This window comes from Symphalangus syndactylus, chromosome 21 (assembly GCF_028878055.3).
Source record: "Symphalangus syndactylus isolate Jambi chromosome 21, NHGRI_mSymSyn1-v2.1_pri, whole genome shotgun sequence".
Taxonomy (NCBI): domain Eukaryota; kingdom Metazoa; phylum Chordata; class Mammalia; order Primates; family Hylobatidae; genus Symphalangus; species Symphalangus syndactylus.
Genome location: NC_072443.2, coordinates 44,031,676 through 44,052,879, shown reverse-complemented (window position 1 = coordinate 44,052,879; position 21,204 = coordinate 44,031,676). Strand labels below are relative to the sequence as shown.

At 40.9% G+C, this 21,204-nt stretch overlaps 1 protein-coding gene across 2 annotated transcripts in view; it reads left to right on the top strand.

Moving 5' to 3' along the window:
* Nucleotides 1–21,204, top strand: part of GPR156 (G protein-coupled receptor 156) — a 121,819-nt gene that overhangs the window by 83,570 nt on the left and 17,045 nt on the right. The window contains exons 4-7 of one of the 2 annotated variants that reach the window (XM_055259891.2): nt 9,668–9,797; nt 10,043–10,153; nt 16,300–16,413; nt 17,709–17,804. In XM_055259891.2, the coding sequence (XP_055115866.2) occupies nt 9,668–9,797; nt 10,043–10,153; nt 16,300–16,413; nt 17,709–17,804 (451 nt within the window). Of the gene's footprint in view, nt 1–9,667; nt 9,798–10,042; nt 10,154–16,299; nt 16,426–17,708; nt 17,805–21,204 lie in introns of both variants that reach the window. The other variant, XM_055259890.2, reaches the window with a different exon arrangement.

Genomic DNA, 21,204 nt, shown 5'->3' with positions numbered 1-21,204 from the left:
GTTCTAGGCGAAAAGAGCATTTTGTGTGTGTCTAGTGTTTTCCCCATGGCATTTAAAAGCTCATCTAAAATATATTATAATTGCATGAGATATGGCAAAAATACATTCAGAAACTAATTTTTTGAAGATAAACAAATAAATCCAGTGCGCCCATAATATTCCTAAGTAAAGCCACACAAACTTCCTTTCCAGTAAGGGTATCATTTGGGGCTTTTTCCCCCTCCTCATCATCAACTTATCTTGAATTTATCACTGTCTTTTTCACTACTGTTCCTAAACTTCAGCCATTATATAATGAGATAATGGGCATTTAGTCTTTTATCCAAATTTCCATATTTCAGCTTTTAAAATAGTTGCAAGGATGCTTTTAAAGTTGATCCTGGCCAGGAGAGGTGGCTCACTCCTGTAATCCCAACCCTTTTGGAGGCCAAGATGGGAGGATTGCTTGAGTCCAGGAGTTCGAGACCAGCCTAGGTAACACAGTGAGATCTTGTCTCTACAAAAAATTAAAAATTAACTGGGTGTGATGGCATGCACCTGTAGTGCCAGCTACTTGGGAAGCTGAGGTGGGAGCATCACTTGAGCCCAGTAGATAAATGTTGCAGTGAGCCAAGATCATGCCACTGCACTCCAGCCCAGATGAGAGAGTGAAATTCTGTCTCAAAAATTAAATTAAACTAAATTAAAAAGTTGATCCTAGCAAACTAACACCGGAGCAGAAAACCCAACACTGCATGTTCTCACTCATAAGTGGGAGTTGAACAATGAGAACACATGGGTCACAGGGAGGGGAACATCGCACACCGAGGCCTGTTGGGGGTTGGGGACCAAGGGGAGGGAGAGCATTAGGACAAATACTTAATGTATGTGGGGCTTAAAACCTAGATGATGGGTTGATAGGTGCAGCAAACCACCATGGCACATGTATACCTATGTAACAAACCTGCACATTCTGCCTATGTATCCCAGAACTTAAAATAAAAAAAGAAAGAAAAAGAAAGTTGATCCTTAGGCCTGTTTATAGTCCAAGGGAGCTGTGAATGCTGAAATTTGTACACTGTCAATTTATATGTATAGTCACATATTAATATCTATAATACACATAGATTCAGGAATGTAGATTTTTGTCAAATGGCCTAGTGGATACTGATAAAACAACTTCTAATATTAAATTAAAATTTTATTCTATTTTAAAGAAAAAGAACAAATAAGAAAATCGTCTTTGCAATGAAAAGGTCAAAAACCAAGGAGGTGGTGTCCTAATATGCTGATAGCAGAGATTATATGTCCTTTGCCTTCCTATCGCTGGTTCTTAATACCTTGGCAAGTTGGTATTTAGGAATTGTTGAATTAATGTTTGGCACATGAAGATCATTAAAGCAATAACTCATAAAGCATGGGGAAAACAAAGTCATTTGCTAAAGGGGAATTTGGGGGCAAGTCTTCTTTCACACTTATAGCTAAATATTTTGTTTATTTGATTATTTGATTGATTTGGGTGTAAATTCTATTGCACCTCTGGTAAACCAAGTCAACCTGCCCTTCCTGGTTAAGAAAGAGAGGCAGAAATGCAGTGTAACCAGCTTATTAATAAGCCAAGGATAGAGAAAAGAAATTTGTCTCTGGGCTGGGAGCAGTGGCTCATGCCTGTAATCCTAGCACTTTGGGAGGCCAAGGCAGGCGGGTCACTTGAGCCCAGGAGTTTTACATCAGCCTGGCCAACATGGCAAAACCCCATCTCTACTAAAATTATAAAAATTAGGCAGGGATGATGGCACGTGCCTGTAATCCCAGCTACTTGGGGTGGCTGAGACACGAGAATTGCTTGAACCCGGGAGGCGGAGGTTGCAGTGAGCTGAGATCGCCTCACTGCACTCCAGCCTGGCTGCACTCCAGCCTGGGCAACAGAGTGAGACTTTGTTTTTTTAAAAAAAAAAAAAACTGTCTCTGGCATAACTTGAGAAGGGAGAAGCTAGAAGAGACCTTTGGTTTCATCAGGTCCAAGCACTGTTAACCATTCAGCTATTCTGTGGGCAGAATGTCTTTGTTCTTCCGGGTGCAACTTCAGCAGCTGTGGGCCTGAACTGACAGTGCGGGGTAAGGAGCTCACTCTCTCCATGTGAAACAAAGCAGGACTACAGGAATGTAGGCTGATTTGGAAAGGCCAGGCCCACCCAGGACAAGAGGCAGTGCTGAGTGTTTGGCTCATGACAAAACATAATTTACAAATTTACTGGCTTCAAGGATGTAAAAAGATACAATTTACTGGCTTCAAGAGTGTAAAAAGGCCTGCTTCCTAGCCTAGCTGCAAGCAGCAACTCAGTCAAAGATCAGCAGATTTTCTGAAGCCTGGGGGTGGGATGCATGTTGTTAACCTCTGATGCAGATGTCTGCTGAGAGTCGGTAACCTGTGTGGTCGTGAAGATGAGATTTCATCCATCAATTGCTTGACAAGCGCTATCATCGTATCTCTGGGCCTGCGTGGCCTTCAACACGTGACCTAAGAAACATATTGGACAAAAGTATTTCCTGGGAGAATTCTCCAGCAAGAATTCAGCCATTGGCAAAGAAAGAATCTTTCAAGTGGCCCTATCTCACTGGAGGCAAGTAAACATATGTACGCATGTGCATATGTGAATATACACTCCTTCAAGGTGCTGCACTTTCCTAGAAACAAAAAGAATGAGAGGAAAAAGCTTTACAGGCATCCTAACAGGATGCTTTCTCTCGTTTATTTTTAGACTCCTTTCAGCTCTGTGCTAAGAGGGGAAGCAAAGGAAGGGCTTACCCAGAATGCAAAGCTTTTTAGTGAGGGTTTGGGGCGTGCAAATTTGTTAAAGTGGTGAAAACCCAGTGTCTATGGAAGTTCACAGCATCCACAGCACTCAGAGCCCCCCAAATATCTCTGGCCCTTGTGTTCACTAATTCCAAGGAATTCTCAGCCATTCCAGGGGACTGTAGGGATCCCCCTGAAACCACTACAATTACCCAGAATGTGCCCCTCCTAACACATAGGCGTTGAACCAGTTCCTAACTCTCCCCCAACTCTCACAGATCTCTAGTACTTTAAGAGCCATATGGCACACGTGCCTAGCCCTCAGCCTTCTGCCTAATAGGGGAGTGCTTTGCCAGGGAAAAATAAGATTAGGGAAGAGGACAAAGAAAGGAAGAAGAGAAGGGGTTTCCATATCCATTAATGAATTCATTCAACAGATGGCTATGGAACACTTACCATTTTCCAAAGACCGTGCTATGGTGTGGGTTATAGAATAAGAAGCAGCTTGGCTTTTGAGGATAGAAACTGTCCAGTGGAACTAACATTAAAAGGTGGTAATATAACATGACAATTGTACTGATGCACATAGACCCTGGGGTGTTTTAGGGACATAGAGGATGGCACCAAACCTAGACTGAGGGCATCATCTAGACAGATACATGCTCTTATTTCTTTGAGTCCTATGAGGTGAGTCACTCACAAAGAAAATGTAAAGAAACAACTCAGGATAAATAAAAAGATAGATGGCACAGTAAGCTTGGCAGATTGATGTTGCAGAACGTCAGTTTTGGTGGCAACAATCTGCAAGGTTGTCTTATTTTCTCCTGCACCACTCAGCTGCCCAGATGCAAAAGCAGACAATGGATTGTGGCTCTGATCTGAGTTTTATTGGGCAGATGCTGCAGAAGGGCTTGTTTGAAAAGGGAATCGGGTGTTATTGAGAGAACAGTTCAGATGACCAACCAGGGATCTGAAATTAGGTAGAGATAGGAAGAGGGACTGATAAACTATGAGGAAGCAAAAGAACCAAGTGACTGGAGGTCTGTAGGCTGTCAGTGTACAAATGTGGTACACATGAGAGGGCTGGAGGATAGGACACTCACTCATTTATTCCTCAAATGTTTATTGAGTGCCTTCAGTGTCTAGGTAGTGTTCTAGTTCTGAGAGTACATCATGCACAATTCTATTGGGAGGAGAAAACAATAAATAAAATCATAATAATAAGTAAATTATGTAATATGTTAAAAGGTAATCAGTACTGTGGTTGAATGGGGACAGGGGAAGAGAATAGAGCAGAATAAGGATTCAGAATTCTGAGGATAGGGTGTAATTTTAAATAGGGTTGTCATCACAGCTCTAGTTGAGAAGGTAACATATGAACATACAATCAGGAGAGAAAAAGGATGAGCTATGCAGATACATGTATTGAAATATTCTAGGCAGAGAAAACAGCCACTTCAAAGCCTCGCAGTGTGTGAGTGCCTTGTGTTTTCAAGGAACAGCAAGGAGGCCGTGTGGCTGGAGTGGGATGGGCCTGGAGAAGAGGTAAGAAATGAGGTCAAGAAACAACAGGGATCAAGTGTGTAGGCTTTGTACACTCTGGTAAAGACTGGCTTTCCCTCTGGGAAATAGAGAGTCATTGTGGGGTTTTGAGCAGAGAAGTGATGTGATCTTATTTCTCTTTAATGGATTACTCTAGCTGCTATGTTGAAAATAGACTTGAGGGAAGTGCCAGGGTAGAAGCAGGGAGACCAGTTAGGAGGCTATTGCAATAATCCAAATAAGAAATGCAAAGTAAGACTTTGATCAGGTGGTGGCAGCAGAGGTGGTGAGAAGGAGTTAGATTCTGGATGTATTTTGAGGATAGAGCCAACAAGATTTATGACAGATTGGATGTGGGTGTGAGCGAGTCAGGATGACTCCAAGGTTTTTGGAGGCAAATTGAGAGGTGGAGTTGCTGTTATCCGAAATGGGGAAGAAGGTGAGCAGTTGAGGGGGAGACTCGGAGTTAAATTTTGAACAGATTGTAGTCAAATTAGTGTTGGGATGTTGGTGTTTAAAATTCCTGAAGGGAAACCATTCTGAGTGACCCTAAGACCCAGAGTGTAACCTGGGGATGGGTGTCTGAAGAGGAATAAAGTGAAATCATTATGATTGAATAATTTAGAACTCTGGAGGCTGAAAAGCTAATGAAATCTCCTAGGATGTTCTAGTAGGATGGTGGTCCAGGCACGAGAGTAAGGAACAGGGTCAGGCCTTATGATAGACACTTTAAATACAAATGGTTAGAGGTCACACTAATATTAGCTTGAGGTGTGCAGAATTTTAATTGGGTGCAGATTAGTGTATACATTAGAAATAAGCAAGATATTAAAAGATCAAATTTGCTGAAACACATCAGATAACATTATGATAAAGGTGTTTGGAGTTTTATTTGAGATAGATTTATAATCCCATTGTAGCATGGATCAAAAATAGTAAGTTGATAAATCAGATAAATTTTCACAATTTAAATTTTAATTGTTTTATTAAAAAGCATTTTGGAAAGACATTCATATTCGGTTTTGGATAGGTTAAAGCTCAGTGATACCATTTACATCAATTTTTGTAGCATTTTAGAGAGCATGGTCTTGTGACATCTTAGGAAAGTTTTCTGTTAGTCACAGCATGCCAACAAGTACCCTGTGCTCCATTCTCTGGCCACGTTTTCGGACTCAGTAACTCCAAATAAAATAAACTGCCAAGTTCAGAAATTAACATTTGATAAAGTTTTTGCAACATCATACCGTTGAGCTGGTGGATATCACTTAAGCATCTGAATTCATTAGAGACTATTGAAATGATAATGCAGAATTATACAGGTTTTGCAGGTGTAGTTCGATATTTATCTATATGTATTGAAACCTCACTTGAGGATAGAAAAATCAAGAAAGTTCTTGTCTTACATTTCCACTCAATAAATGAAGAGGAAGAGATAATGAGATAGCTATATAATCCTTTAAAAAAAAACAAAAAACTTCACCTTGTTTCTGACTGACAGTAACCCAATTCAGGCTTTTTACTCTTCATGAATGGAAGACAAGTAATCTAGATAGTACTGGCTATCTATAATTAAATATACAATATTGAAATCTATTTGCTTTGTGGAAATTATGTGTTTGTGGCTGATTAAAATATTCAGCTATGTAGGCTTCATCTTTTAGCTGAATAGAAAAATATAAATGACATTGGTGGCTGAATTCCTACCAACGTGGCAAAGACATTCCCCAGACATACATAATTCACCTGCTGAATTGGAGATGATTCACCTTTCAGTGACTTCACAGGTGTTAACTTGGCCAAACAAAAAAGGGAAATCATCTTGTATTCATCTTTTGTTCCCTGAGGCAAGTTTTCAGTAAGATTGCTTGGGAAAAATATCACAATATACATATATAAGCCCATAATATGTCTATTTGAATAATGAATTAGCACCACTGTCTGAGAGGTGAAAACTATTCAATGTATATTTTGTGGAAAAATTGAGTTCCTCTTAACTAAATCAGAAAGGGAAGGAATCCTCAATCAGGATTTCATGTAGTACTGTATCACTCAAAGGAAAACTGATTGTATAGTGGTACTCAAATAAAATGGGTCCAAAGAAAAATTATGAGAGAAACTTACCGATCGGTGATCTAGACCAAACAGACATGTGGCTGTGAAATCCAGGCAGTTGCTTGGTGACTATCTAGTCATGGCTTATGTGCAGGAATGTGAGAATGGCCATGGGGAGGAATGGCCTGGGTTATGGGTCTTGCAGGAGTCCACCCAGTGCTTGTGCCATTGCTCAAACTTCTGACTGCCCTGTGCAACCGGTGCCAGGTCAGCAGTACTCTCTGCTCTGAATCAGTGTCAGCACTGGTCTCTAATGTAGTACTTTTCTTTAAAAAATGCTTTGTGAAGCTGCTGGTTAGCACTGTTCTTACTTCTGTAGTTAATATTCACCACATATTCCCCTTCTTTTGTGGAGAGATAAAGAAATTAAGGAAAATCACTCTCCATAAGTCCACAATCTGAAGACATGGAGGCTGAGGAGGCAGACCTGAATGAGTAAGTGGATCGTACGATAGGGCTAGATCTTAAATTTGGGTACAAGAGACTTAAGGTAAACCATAGAAGATTGTTCTTTATACATGTAGCTCTTTTGCTAAATATAAAGGTGGTATGTTAAGATTAATAAATCTGAATGTAATGTACAGAATGTACTAGAACAGGGAAAAATTGGTGTTCACTGAGAGCTGAAGGTTACATCAAAAATCTAAAAAGTAATATTTTTGCATCATCTTAAAGTTTGCAAAGAGTTTTGGCACATACATCATCTCATCTTTGCAATAACCTGTGGGGTAGTTACAAAAGATGATGTTATTTTCATTTTCCAGATGGGGAAATAGGAGCCTGTTTCCTAGTCAGACAGGCTTAGTCAGCTGTGAGTGGCAGAGCTGGTATTCCCACCTGTTACCTTCCACCCCAGTTCCATTGCTCCTAACATGAGTGTATCCTGGATAAACATGGTATCAAGAATGGAAAGGCCAGGCGCGGTGGCTAATACCTGTTATCCCAACACTGTGGAAGGCCAAGGTGGGCGGATCACCTGAGGTCAGGAGTTCGAGACCAGCCTGGCCAACATGGTGAAACCCCGTCTCTACCAAAAATGCAAAAATTAGATGGGTGTGGTGGTGCGTGCCTGTAAACCCAGCTACTGGGGAGACTGAGGCATGAGAATCACTTGAACCTAGGAGGTGGAGGTTGCAGTGAGCCGAGATTGCCCCACTGCACTCCATCCTGCACAACAGAACAAGACTCTGTCTCAAAAAAAAAAAAAAAAAATGGAGAGTGAACTTTGGGAGGCTGAGGCAGGCAGATCACTTGAGGTCAGGAGTTTGAGACCAGCCTGGCCATCATGGCAAAACCCTCTCTCTACTGAAAACACAAAAATCAGCCTGGCGTGATGGTGGGCACCTGTAATCCCAGCTGCTCAGGGGGCTGAAGCAGAAGAATTGCTTGAACCTAGGAGGCAGAGGTTGCAGTGAGCCAAGATCATACCGCTACACTCCAACCTGAGCAACAGAGCGAGACTCTGTCTCAAAAAAAAAGGATGGAGAGTGAGAGAAAACTCAGAGACTTTGAAATAAGAAGTGAAAGAGGCCGGGCACAGTGGCTCACACCTGTAATCCCAGCACCTTGGGAGACCGAGACAGGCAGATCATTTGAGGTCAGGAGTGCGAGACCAGCCTGGCCAACATGGTGAAACCTGTCTCTACTAAAAATACAAAAATTAGCTGGGCATGGTGGCGGGCGCCTGTAATCCCAGCTACTCGGGAGGCTGAGGCAGGAGAATCACTTGAACCAGGGAGGCGGAGGTTGTGGTGAGCCAAGATCAAGCCACTGCACTCCAGCCTGGGTGACAGAGCAAGACTCTGTCTCAAAAAAATTAAAAAAAGAAAAAGTGAAACCTGGCAATTGATTGGGTATTTCTGATGAAGAAACAGAAGAAGGAAAAGGTGATTCCTAGGTTTCTAAAATCTGGAAGAGGAGGACAGTGAGATTATAATATAAGCAGCTGATATTGGCAACATGCCTACTATGTGCCAGGCCATGTGCCAAGCATTTTGCCATATTGCCTTATTAAATCCTCACAACTCTTTGAAGGTAGATCGTATAATTATTATTTTCATTTTAGAAAAGGGAGTGCATGAAAGTTGCTCTCACTTTTAGAAAAAGAAAAAAATCTTCCCTCCAAGAGAAAGCTAAGTTCAACTGGACTCACTGGCCTATGCTGACAGTACCTGGGGCCTGGGACAGTGGTTTGGTGTTCTTGTGTGTATGGATGTATCACAATGTCAGACACAAAGTAACTAAGCCATGCTCATGGCGGTTATGATGCTTGCAAATCCAGCACTGCCAAACTGTTTAGTGCCTCCTAGGTGCTTTGCCTGTGGTTAGAACAAGCTTCACTAAGTGGATAGTTTTGCCTTGGCCCTGGCCTTTAAGGCAGCCTGCCATGTCATCAAGAGACATAGGTAAGAATGCTTTCCTCCTTAGTTATAATTTAAAAATAAAAGTATAACAAAGTATAATTATCAAATGACTATTAGTAGAAATGTTGCATTTATATACAGTATTTAGATTACAATTCTTAAATACAATGTCTTTCCTTCTTGTTATTTGTAATTAATTAGTATCAGTCACTGTCCAGTGTGAGCCTGGCATTGCCCTTAGGTTAACCAGTTCACATCCTGAACTTCTATTGGTGCCCAGGGTATTTGTCTGAACTCCTGATTATTCACATCTCCCTCTAACTTTCAAATTTGTCTCTAATCTCATCTAAAACTATTAATATTTGAGAAAAGGCCTTGCCCCAATTTCCTGCTTCTAATCCCTTTATCCTCTTTTTTTCTTGGTCAAGTAGAGGAAAATGGTTTACATATCAAATAAAGTAAATAGTATATGAAAAAAAAAAAAAAACCTCTTTCTAAGGGCTCCAAACTCTGTGGGTATCTACCTGCTGGTTGTTTATTCACTAAGCTGCACATGGCAGTCCCCTAGCAACCATAAACTTCATCGATAAAATCCCAACTCTTCTCCAATACCACCTGTTTGTAGGTAGTCATCCTTCTTTTAAAAAGACTTGGGAGTTATACAAGCAATAAGTGCCAGAGTTTAGTTCTTTTTGAAAATAAATTTAAAGAAATCATAAGTTTTCACAGGGCTGTAAAGAGGTTTCTTCCCAGTGGTCCTTCAATCCAAGGCTGCATTGGAGATTATGCTGGTGAGGAAGCTTTGGTCTTATAGGTCTTTGGCCCCAAGGCAAAAGGTCATGGCTGTAAGTGTCTGTCTTCTGATCCCCTCTAGGATTGTGAAGATGTCCAGTCCCAATCTGAACATTGTGACTTTATTGGGCAGTTGTCTGACTTACAGTAGCGCTTACCTCTTTGGGATTCAAGATGCTTTAGTGGGGAGCTCAATGGAAACTCTCATTCAGGTAGGTGAAGTTTTAAAATTTGGTTTTGACTGTAAAGTTTTTATTTTTTTTTTAAACCAGCTGCTCCCGTGGGTGGTGGTTACCTTTATCCTTGGAGTGCGCACTTTTCGAGGCAATCCCAGAACACTTGGTGAGGTTCACTCTGTACCTCGTGCCATCTGTGGGACCCAGACCCTGCAGATCAGAGTGTGTGGAGAACTGATAAAGGTTCCTCTTGTGACTTTTCTGTCCCCTTCCACTTGTAGACAAGACTGTCCATGCTGTGCATTGGGACTTCCCTTGTGTTTGGCCCCATTCTGGGAAAGAGCTGGCGACTCTACAAGGTGTTTACCCAAAGGGTCCCGGACAAGAGAGTGGTGAGTAGGCAGCAAATACACAATGCTTGACTGTAGATGGCAGCTTCAGCATTGGTTAACAGCTAGAGAAACTCATGCACATTACTGAGCCTAGCCACTTTCAGGACATCCAAAGTTCTTTTTTCTCATTCCAAACCCTGGAATCATGCGGCCTCATAAGGCCTCAGGCCTGGAAGGCTGTGGATCAGTGCTGTTGAAGATAGGGCTTCAAACTTGGGCTCTGGTTCCTATGTACCCCAGGCCCTGTGGGGACATGTGAGCTGGCCAATACCTGGCACCAGTGTGAGGCAGAACAAGATCCCAGAGACTATTGTTTGGCACAGGTGTGAGCTGGAAGTGAAGGGAGGAAGAGTGATTACAGAGAAACTATAGCAAGTAAGTAGTTATTTCCTTCCCTGGAGTCCAGTTCTTTTCTATGTAGAAGGCAGTTCTCTGTACTGAGAAGGATTTGCCCAAAGCAGTGAGCAAGGAAGAGGAGATAGAATCAACTCTAAGTTATGTAGCAGCCAGATCACCGACATGTCCCTGATATCAGTCATCAACTTAGCCACATTTCCCCATTTTATCAGGTTGTCTGATGAGACTGCTCAAACCTCAATTCCTGACCATTATCCTCATTGGGTATAGGCCCTGCCCAGACCCAATATATCATTCAGTTGGTGTTTACTTCTCTGGAATGATGGGAATTTTTTTAGCAAATGTTATTGAATCATGGTGCATACTTACCAAAGCTCAGCTGTGAGCAACCATACCTATGAAGAACATTGCCTAAAAGGACAAAAACTGCATTCATCCCTCAAGAACACCAGTTTCTTTTTTAAACATAGCTTTACTGAAGTATAATTGACATGCAGTGAAATGCACATATTTAAAGCATATGATTTGATAAATTGTGACATGGATATACAACCAAGAAACATGGTGCATAATGAACATATCATATCCTCATCTTCAAAAGCTTCCTTGCAACCCTTTATTATCTCCCTCTCCTGTCCAATCCTTATATCCCTTGTTCCTATCCTCAGGAAATCATTGATTTGCTTTCTGTCACTGTAGATGAGTTTGCATTTTCCAGAGTTTTATATAAATGGAACCATGTAGTATGGACTATTTTTTCTCTGGCTTATTTTACTCATATAATTGTTTTTATGAATATTATAGTTATTTATCTATGTTGTGTGCATCAATAGTTATTTCTTTGTTATTGCTGAGTAGTATTACAATGCATAGACACAATTTGCTTATCTATAGATGGATGTTTGGGTTATCGCCAGTTGTGGCGATTAAAATTAAACCTGCTATGAACATTCGTGTACAAAGTCTTTGTGTAGACATAGGCTTTTATTTCTCTTGGGTGAAAATCTAAGAGTATGGTTGGATCATATGGTAAGTGTATATTTAATTTTTTAAGTAATGGTCAGACTGTTTTTCGAAGTGGTTGTACCATTCTGCATTTCCACCAGCAATGTATGAGAGTCCATTTCCTCCACATTCTTGGCAACATTTGATTTGATCAGTCTTTTTCATTTTAGGCATTCTAATAAGTATGTGTGGTAGTATCTCATTATGCTTCCAAATTTTCATTTCTTTAATGCAGTATTGAGCATTTCTTCACTTGCTTATTTGCCATCCATACACCTTCTTTGGCAAACTATCTGTTCAAATCTTTCACCCATTTTTTTTTTTTCTGAGACAGAGTTTCATTCTTTCACCCAGGCTGGAGTGCAGTGGTGTGATCTTGGCTCACTGCAACCTCTGCCTTCCTGTTTCCAGCAATTCTCCTGCCTCAGCCTCCCAAGTAGCTGGGATTACAGGCACCTGCCAGCACTCCTGGCTAATTTTGTATTTTTAGTAGAGATGGGGTTTCATCATGTTGACCAGGCTCCTGACCTCATGATCTGCCTGCCTTGGCCTCCCAAAGTGCTGGGATTACAGGTGTGAGCCACCACACCCAGCCTCATTCATTTTTAAATTGGATTTTTTGTTGTCTTATTATTGAGTTTTGTGAGTTCTTTTTATATTCTGGATACAAACCCTTTATCAGATGTAGATTTGCAAAGATTTTCTTCCAGTTTGTTCTTTTGTTCCTTTTACTTTCATTTACTTCAGAATGTCTTTCAAAGATAAGACATTTCTCATTCTGATGAAGTCCAATTTATCAATGTGTTCTTTGTTTTTAGGTTTTTTGTTTATTTGTTTGTTTTTGTATTTTTAGTAGAGATGGGGCTTTACCATGTTGGCCAGGCTGGTCTCAAACTCCTGGCCTCAAGTGATTCACCAGCCTCAGCCTCCCAAAGTTCCAGGATTACAGGCATGAGCCACCACACCCAGCCCCAATGTGTTCTTTTATGGATCATGTTTTTGGTATTATATTTAAGAAAATTTTGCCTAACTTGCCCCAAAAGGTTTTCTCATGTGTTTACTTCCAGAAATTTTAGAGTTTTAGCTTTTACATTTAGGCCTATGATCCATTTTGAGTTAATTTTGGTATATGGTATGATGTATTGATTGAATTTTTTTTTTTTACATATAGACATTTGATTATTCCAACACCATTTGTTGAAAAGATTGTCCTTTCTTCACTGAATTACCTTTGTGCCTTTGTTAAATCAGTTGTCCATAAGTGTGTAGATCTATTTCTGGACCCTCCATTCTGTCTCACTGATGTGTCTATCTCAACAGCAATACCATATTACCTGATTACTGTAGCTTTATACTAAATCTTGAAATCAGGGCGTATTAATTCTTTGACTTTCTTCTTCTCTTTCAATGCTATTTTGGCTAATCTGGGTCCTTTGAATGCCCATGTGAATTTTTGAATCAGTTTACTGATTTCTAAAAAAATTCTTTTGGGATTATGTTGAATCTAATAGATCAAATTGTAGAGAACTGGCTTCTTACTAATGTTGTGTCTTTTGACCCATGAACCCATTTATTTAGGTCTTTAATTTTTCCCATCTTTTTTTTGTACTTTTCAATATTGCTCTTTCACATCTTTCATCAAACTTGTTTCTAGGTATTTTATATTTTTTTGCTATTTTATATGTTACTTTTTTTTTAATTCACTTTCCAGTTGTTTGTTGCTAATATATAGAAATATAATTAATTTTTGTTTTTTTCGAGATGGAGTCTCACTCTGTCACCTAGGCTGGAGTGCAGTGGTGCGATCTCAGCTTACCGCAACCTCCGCCTCCCGGGTTCAAGCAATTCTCCTGCCTCAGCCTCCCAAGCAGCTGGGATTACAGGTGCCTGCTACCACACCTGGCTAGTTTTTGTATTTTTAGTAGAGATGAGGTTTTACCATTTTGGCCAGGTTGGTCTCAAACTCCCAACCTCAAATGATCCACCTTCCTCGGCCTCCCGAAGTGCTGGGATTACAGGCATTAGCCACCATGCCTGGCCACAGAAATATAATTAATTTTTATATGCTTAGCTTGTATACTGCAACCTTGCTAAACTACATGTTAGTTCTAGCAGCTTTTTTATAGAGTCTATCAGATTTTCTACAAAGATGATCATATCATCAGTGAATAAAGATAATTTATTTCCAATCTCTTGTCTGATTGCACTGGCTAGATACAATAGTACAATCTGAACAGAAGTGGTGAGAGCAGATATCTTTGTTATTCTTGATCCTGTGGGAAAAACAGTCTTTCAAAACTAAGAATGATATTAGCAGTAGTTTTATTGTAGATGCCATTTATCCAGTTGGGGCAGTACTATTCTATTCTTATTTTGCTGAGAGTTTTAATCAAGAACTGATGTTGGGTTTTGTCAAAAGCTTTTTCTGGGTCTATTGAGATGATCATACAGTTTTTCTTTTTTTAGCTTATTCACGTGGTGGATTATGTTAAATGGTTTTTTTTTAAACCCTTACACAATAGACTTTATTTTTTAGAGTGGTTTTAAGTTAACATAAAAATTGAGCAGAAGGTACAGAGGTTTTACATATACAGTCTTTCCTCACACATGCATAGCCTCTCCCATTATCAGTATTCCCCATCAGAGTATATACTTATTACAATTGATGGAACTACATTAATACATCATTGTCACCCAGGGTCTGTACTTGACATTAGGGTTCACTTTTGGTGTTGTACATTTTATGGGTCTGGACAAATGTACAACGACATGTATCTACCATTACAGTATCATACAGAGTAGTTTTACTGCCCTAAGAATCCTCTATGCTTCTGCTCATTATCTCTTTCTCTCCCCATATGTTAAATGGTTTAGGGTGTCAAACCAACCTTCCATCCCTGGGATTAGCTCCACTTGGTCATGATACATTATCCTCTTCATGTATTGTTGGACTCATTTTTATAAAAACTTTGTTTAGAATTTGTACATTCATGTTTTTAATACATATTGCTCTGTGGTTGCCTTGTAATATATTTTTCTAGTTTTGGTATCAGGGTAATGTTGGCTTTATAAAATGAGTTGGGAACTATTCCCTTCTTTTCAATTTCAGGAAGAATTTCTATAGAATTGCGTAATTGGCACTCATGTATAAGCACCTTACAACAGTATGCTTCCTTTTATCCCCATTCCTATCTTTGCTGTTACATGTTATAGGCCCCATACAATTCTTTTGTTTAATAAATCAATTATCTTTAAAAATATATTTTTTTTATTTTTAAGACCCAGGACAACATGCTGAATTTTGTTATTTTCTTTAATGATAGTCAAGTAATGAAAACTAATCATGTATTTTTCTGTTTAGTTACCATTTCCAGTGCTCTTAATTTCCTGTATAGATCCACATTTTTATCTCGTATTATTTTCCTTCGCCTGAAGGATATCTAACATTCCAGTGTGGGTGTGCTACTACTGAATTCTTTCAGCTTTTGATTATCTGAAAAAGTCTTTATTTTGCCTTCATTTCTGAAAGATATATTACTGAGAATAGAATTCTAGACTGAAATTTTCTTTTCTTCTTCTAGTACTTTCAAGATGTTCCTGCACTGTCTTCTCACTTGGCCTTGTATCTGATGAGAAGTCTCATGTTTATTTTATGTCTACGCAAAATATGTCTTTCTTCACTGCTTGCTTTGAGTAGTTTCCCTTTATCACTGGTTTTGAACAGTTTGATTAGGCAATTGGTTTGTTTTTAATTTTACAAACACCTTGAATCATGTAACTGGTTGTGCTTCTTTTCATTGGTTGTCAAAAGCTCAGATCCACATTTCTTCTGCTCCAACTAGTAAATGCTATTATACATACACTCTTCATCTGAGCCTTCATCATAATTCCCTTTATTTCCTCTCTTCCCTGATGTTTAATATTTTAATCCTATCACAGTATATATTTTTCTCAATTTTATTTTTGTAGTCACAAACTAACACATTCTCTTCATCCTAAGTCAAATACGGATGGTCCCTGACATAAAACAGTTCAACTTACAGTTTTTCTATTTTACGATGGTGTGAAAGCAATCCACATTCAGTAGAAACCATACTTAAAATACCCATACAACCACTTTGTTTTTCACTTTCAGCACAGTAGTCAATACGTTTTATGAGATATTTACCACTTCATTATAAATTAAGCTTTGTTTTAGATGATTTTGCCCAGGTGTAGGCTAATATAAGTGTTCGAGCACATTAAAGGTAGGCTAGGTTAAACTGCAATGTTTGGTAGGCTAGGTGTATTAAATGCATTTTTGACTTATGATATTTTCAACTTACAATGGATTTATCCAGACATAACCCCATCATAAGTCAAGATCATAAGTCAATCTGTAGTTCATATGTATATAATGAAAATGCTAATGATTCCTCCTGCATCTCTGAGTCCCACCCTGTCAGTTAATAGTTATTAACAGTGTGGTGTGACATTCATATCCATGTGCTCATATAAACATATAGAAATAATAGTTTATTTATTTTATAAAACACCTTGAGTCCTTTGTGGGAAAAGGTAGGATATGGAGAAGTTAAACAAATGGAAATGCATAATGCTAATAATGATATCAGCATAGAAGTCATTGTAAATGTTTGGTGTCTGTTTCATTTTTGATAGCTACATTTGAAGCTCCTTGGGAGGGCTGACCTTGAAGCATATAGCTGAGAGCACATGGGATACTCTAGCCCCTGTGTCATATAGCCAGTCAACAAGGAGAAGTTTTGACCTTGACTCTTTTGCAGATTATCAAAGACCTGCAGTTGCTGGGGTTGGTGGCAGCCCTGTTGATGGCTGATGTGATCCTGCTCATGACATGGGTGCTGACTGATCCCATCCAGTGCCTCCAGATTCTCAGTGTCAGTATGACGGTGAGGGGCCAAATCCCTAGGAAATCTCATCCCCAAACTGGACTGACCTCTGTGGATACACAGGAGTCATCCTTGCAACAAGAAGATAAAGGACTCCAAGAAGAGGGAGAGTCAGGAGCTGTGGCTTCCATGAAATTCTTGCCCTAGTCTGCTGCCACTCCCACTGCTCCTCCTGCCTGAGCGTCTCTTTGTGGGTATACAATGAGATATCAGCATGCTGGAATCTGCCTGACAGTTCTGCCACTTCCACATTATCAATAATTAAAACTTTCAGCTATCGGCAGTTAACTTCCCCTAATTGTAGAGGTGGAGCTAGTAGTTTAAGGTGGCCTTTGGAGTCAGTCAACCCTGGTTCAAATCCCAGCCCTATCAAGCTCACCAGTTGTGTGACCTTGGGAAAGTTATGTAACCTCTCTAAGTCTATTTCCTAATAGGTAAAATTGAGATAATAATACTACCTATTGCATAGGGTTGTGGCAAAGATTAAACGGAACAATGTAGGTAAAAGACTCAACCATATCCAGTACATACTATTCAATTAACAAGAAGTATGGCTGGGCATGGTGGCTCACGCCTGTAATCCCAGCACTTTGGGAGGCTGAGGCAGGTGGATCACTTGAGGTAAGGAGTTCGAAACCAGCCTGGCCAACATGGTGGAACCATGTCTCTACCAAAAATACAAAAATTAGCCAGGCGTGGTGGCACATGCCTGTAATCCCAGCTACTTGGGAAGCTGAGGCAGGAGAATCTCTTGAACCCGGGAAGCAGAGGTTGCAGTGAGCTGAGATTGCACCACTGCACTCCAGCCTGGGTGACAGAGTGAGACCCTGCCACAAAAAAAAAAAAAAAAAAAAAAAAAAAAAAAAGTATTATATATCTCCAGCCTCACGAGGGGCTGAGGAATACAGTGGAATCATGGAATCGTGACATTGCAAGATTAGTGTTTAAGGATTCAATGATTTGCAAAAAGCAGGTGCATAATGAAATATTTTATAGTTTTGTTGAGGCACTAATTTGATTGGGGTAGCAAAGCACATAAATGAGGGGTAAGCCCTATTGTCACCAAGCACACAGCTGTTAGCCCAACTTTATCATCTCTTCTCCTAACACATAGTCACTCTCATTTAAGTTCTAGTGGAGTCACCTAAATGCTGCAGTTTTTACATACTGAGGGGGATATCATGTGCTGTAGAAGAATTCATGCTCCAGAATGTTCACGAAGATCTGCTTTGTGTTCCTGGTAATTGTGGGCACCTCCAGTTCTGACTCTGTGTCCCTTCTAGGTGACAGGGAGAGACATGTCCTGCACTTTGACCAGCACCTACTTCTGTGCTTCCCAGTATTCCGATGTTTGGATTGCCCTTGTTTGGGGATGCAAGGTTGGTAACCACATCTGATATGGTCTCTGTCACCAACAAAATGGATATGAAGAGAGAATTACAGGAGTTAACGAGGTGATGTCTGCAAAGAATCTTGAACTCAGAGGAGACCTCTGTTGATGCATAAACTTCAAAGCCATGACTGTTTTTACTTTTCTATTTTTATTTGTTTGGGGGAGACCCTCCAACTCTTTAGACTCCCTCATTCAGTCCTCCCCCAAATCATCTGGAATTCACCCACTGTTTCTCCTATTTATTGGTCTGGTTTCTTAACTGATTTGACAATACCAGTTTTCCCTTCATCTTCCCTGCAAGGGGAATTATGAGGAGACATTTGACCCAGCTTTATTTGTTCTCCTAAGTGCCCTTATTATGTCTCTTGTGTGTTTCTTCAAGATTTGGGCCAAGGTGTCCTGCTGTCTTTCACCCACCTGACTTTCTCGCTCTGGTTGGAAGCAAGGCTGGCTCTGAGACAGATGGCAGCATTCACAGGGCCGTTTGAGGGGTTCCAGCTGTCTCACAGTGTCTCCCATAATGCCCCAAATCTCTCACCATTAGACTCATTTGTCTCTGTTAGATGGGCAAAAGTAGAATATTATTTCCAGAAGGTAGAGGATACCTGCATGGGGCACTGAGGACGGTCCTCAGAACAGGACAGCTGGTTTTCAGCTTAGGGAGACAGAGAACTGGTGCTGAGGGGTACGGGGCGGTCCTGATTCCATAAACAAGCAAGCCCTGCCTGACAGCAGACTACTTGTTGACTATCAGGGCAGAGAGGTCTGGTTGACCGATAACTGGCAGAGGAAAAGGAAGAGTTTTTGTAGAAATAAGTGCCTTTTAAGGGTAAAGTCTGGCTGGGCACAGTGGCTCACACCTGTACTCACACAGTGGCTCAGCACTTTGGGAGGCTGAGGTAGGTGGATCACTTAAGGTCAGGAGTTCGAGACCAGCCTGGCCAAACAGAGTAAAACTCTGTCTCTACTGAAAATACAGAAATTAGCTGGGTGTGGTGGTGTGCACCTATAATCCCAGCTACTCAGGAGGCTGAGGCAGGAGAATCACTTGAACCTGGGAGGCAGGGGTTGCAGTGAGCCGAGATTGCGCCACTGCACTTCAGCCTGGGCAACAGAGCGAGACTCCATCTCAATAAAAAATAAAGGAGGTAAACTTTACCCACTCCACCACTAAGAAAGTATTAGAAGTTGTTGCTTCTGAGAAACACGTTTAGGGGTGGGCCAGACTAGGGCAGGGAAACATTCCTTTTAAACTATGTGCAAATACTACTTTGACAGAAATATTTTTTAAAAGAAGACTCTAGGAAGTGAACAGCTCTTGATCTCCAGAATCTTGCTAATGGTTAAAAAAGGAGCTTCAGTTGTGACAGATCAGGGTTTGAATTCTGACTCTGCCCCTGGCTAGCCGACCCTGAGCCTCATTTAACCTCTCTGAGCCCCAGTTTCCTCATTTTAAAATAGGAATGATGATAATATCCCCTTAGAACTGTTCTGCCTCTAAAGAGTTAATGCATATTAAGAGTTTTCAGCCACTCCTGGTCCATAACAAGAGCTCAATAAATGTTAGATATTATTATTGCTATTCTTCCACTGCCCCCAAACACTTCTGGAAAATACATTGCCTCTGTTGGTTCCTTGAGTCCCTGTAGAAGAGTGTGTCCTCCCCAGCCCAGAAAGCCAGCACTTCCCCCATAGCTACTTACTTTGTGACTCAATTTGATTTATTTTCTCCATTGCCTTTTATATACTCCCATTTCCATTTTATTTTACTGTAATATCTTTCTGTAGGAAAAAGAAGGAAAAGGATGGAGCATCAGGAAACTTACTGAGCCAGATACCATAGACTCCCTGGTCAGTGAGAAGCTCCTCAGGAGGACCCCAATCTCCACATTAAGTTCTAGGACCCCCCACCTGAGTCTGTCAACTGCCCCCTACCCCACACTTCTCAGCAGTTAAAGTCAGTGATATGCAAGGATCAAATATGACTCACTCAAACACCAGCCAAGAATGTATAGAACTTGATTCACACCCATTTCCCCTTTAACAAGAATTTTAATGGAATTAAAATCTTTTAGTGGAATCATATCTGAACATTTCAAAATCATAGAATTAATTTCATTTGCCTTTGATTAAATTAGCAATGATCTAACTCTGCTGAATACCACCTGATGGCGTCAGTTACCCAAAAGTCAGGCTTCCCTGGTCTCCTGACTTATGTGTCCTCTAGTCACTGAAGATCTCAGGGTGGCCACATTTGGCCCTCGGGCCCCATTTGGGACACTGGGCATTAGGGGAACCTGGAAGGTATCTCTTCCATGCTGACTCCTTCCTTCCTGGCACAGCCAGTTCTCCAAAATATATTCTTTAGGGTCACCCATGAAGGTGGAGCTGACCACGTCATATGATTTGAGGGTCACCAGCAGGTGCCCTGCTGATACCTGACTTTATTTTCATTATTAGTTCTCCCTCTGAATCCCACAGTCCCACCCCCACCTCATCTCCCGTGGCATCTTCACGTTCTGAGTCATCAACATGAACATTTTTAGACTGGGCACAGTGGCTCACACCTGTAATCCCAGCACTTTGGGAGGCTAAGGCGGGTGGATCACCTGAGGTCAGGAGTTCGAGACCAGCCTGACCAACATGGTGAAACCCCATCTCTATTAAAAATACAAAATTAGCCCAGCATGGTGGCACAAGCCTGTAATCCCAGCTACTCAGGGGCTGAGACAGGAGAATCGCTTGAACCTGGGAGACGGAGGTTGCAGTGAGCAGAGATCATGCCATTGCACTTCAGCCTGGGCAACAAGAGCGAAACTCCATCTCAAAAAAAAAAAAAAGAAGATTTTTGTGCTTACCTTAAATCTACCTACCAGACCAAGTGTTAAAAGCCAGGACCGGCCGGGCGTGGTGGCTCACGCCTGTAATCCCAGCACTTTGGGAGGCCGAGGCGGGCAGATCACGAGGTCAGGAGATCGAGACCATCCTGGCTAACACGGTGAAACCCTGTCTGTACTAAAATTAGCCGGACGCGGTGGCGGGTGCCTGTAGTCCCAGCTACTCGGGAGGCTGAGGGAGGAGAATGGCATCAACCCGGGAGGCGGAGCTTGCAGTGAGCTGAGATAGCACCATTGCACTCCAGCCTGGGCGACAGAGCAAGACTCTGCCTCAAAAAAAAAAAAAAAAAAAAAAAAAGAAAGAAAAAACAAACAAACAAAAAAGCCAGGACCATGACTTCTTTGTGTCACTATTTTCTGCCCTACACCTACTATGGCACTGTGCATGTAGTCAGAAAGGTGAACCTAATTGAATCTATATGTTATGTATTATTGACTAAAGCTTTGATTTCCGTATTAATGCAGCTCCTATGGAGGGTGCAGCACTTT